Source organism: Trypanosoma rangeli (assembly GCF_003719475.1).
Source record: "Trypanosoma rangeli strain AM80 chromosome Unknown Tra_15.4_contig_00741, whole genome shotgun sequence".
Lineage (NCBI taxonomy): Eukaryota > Euglenozoa > Kinetoplastea > Trypanosomatida > Trypanosomatidae > Trypanosoma > Trypanosoma rangeli.
In genome coordinates this window covers 4,214-5,026 of record NW_021706443.1, presented here as the reverse complement: position 1 = coordinate 5,026, position 813 = coordinate 4,214, and the positions used below count along the sequence as shown (strand labels likewise).

The 813-nt window shown below is 52.2% G+C and overlaps 1 protein-coding gene across 1 annotated transcript; it reads right to left on the bottom strand.

Moving 5' to 3' along the window:
* Window positions 1-460: 460 nt before the first annotated feature.
* Window positions 461-811, bottom strand: TraAM80_09970 (uncharacterized protein; the record flags this gene model as incomplete). Its single annotated transcript, XM_029386623.1, has 1 exon — window positions 461-811. A coding segment is annotated over one exon (351 nt), but the record flags the coding sequence as incomplete, so codon positions are not given.
* Window positions 812-813: the final 2 nt, after the last annotated feature.

Below are 813 nucleotides of genomic sequence, written 5' to 3'. Positions count from 1 at the left end.
GGACACACACTCAGCGCGGGGAATAGGCGCAGTCGACAAAAAAACACAAAAAAAACACAAAAAAACAGAGAAACACAAAACACACACCGTGAAGTGAAGCCGAAGCGTGGGCACGTCCACCGAGAAGTGGGGACGCGCAACAAGTGGGACGACCAGCACACACACATGCTCTCCTCCTTCCCTTTGAGCACAGTCCAGAAAGAGAGAAAGGTCACCCACCAAAAACAAACATAAAAAACAATATAAAACAAAAACCAGTTCCATTCCTTCGCGGGAATGGTGGCAGTACAAAGCGGAAGTTGTAGTTGCTTTTCAAAAGGAGCGCCGAGGCGCAGTTAATGTGTGCATTGCATTATAACCGTGTTATACATCTTGAGTGCGTGACTCCACAGTCCACAAATATATTTATATTATTGTTCCACCGCACTTTTTTTTTGTGCCCAGCCGCTGCTGCTGCTGCTCAGAGAGGCGTCATCGCCACGGCGGCGGTCACGGCGAGAACCGCAAGGGAACTGAGGCCAACAGCCGCAACTGAAGTGTCACCGATTCCGAATCCCTTCCCCCCACGATTCCAGTTGTCTCCACCGCTGATTTTCCCATACGGGTTCGGAGTAACCTCACGACGCATGCTTGTTGGGTTGCGTTCCGGGTTGGTATTGTGCGACGGATACGTTGAGGGCGAGGCACCCAGATCACGACGCATGCTGGTTGGGTTGCGTTCCGGGTTGGTATTGCGCGACTGATACGTTGAGGGCGAGGCACCCAGATCACGACGCATGCTTGTTGGGTTGCGTTCCGGGTTGGTATTGTGCG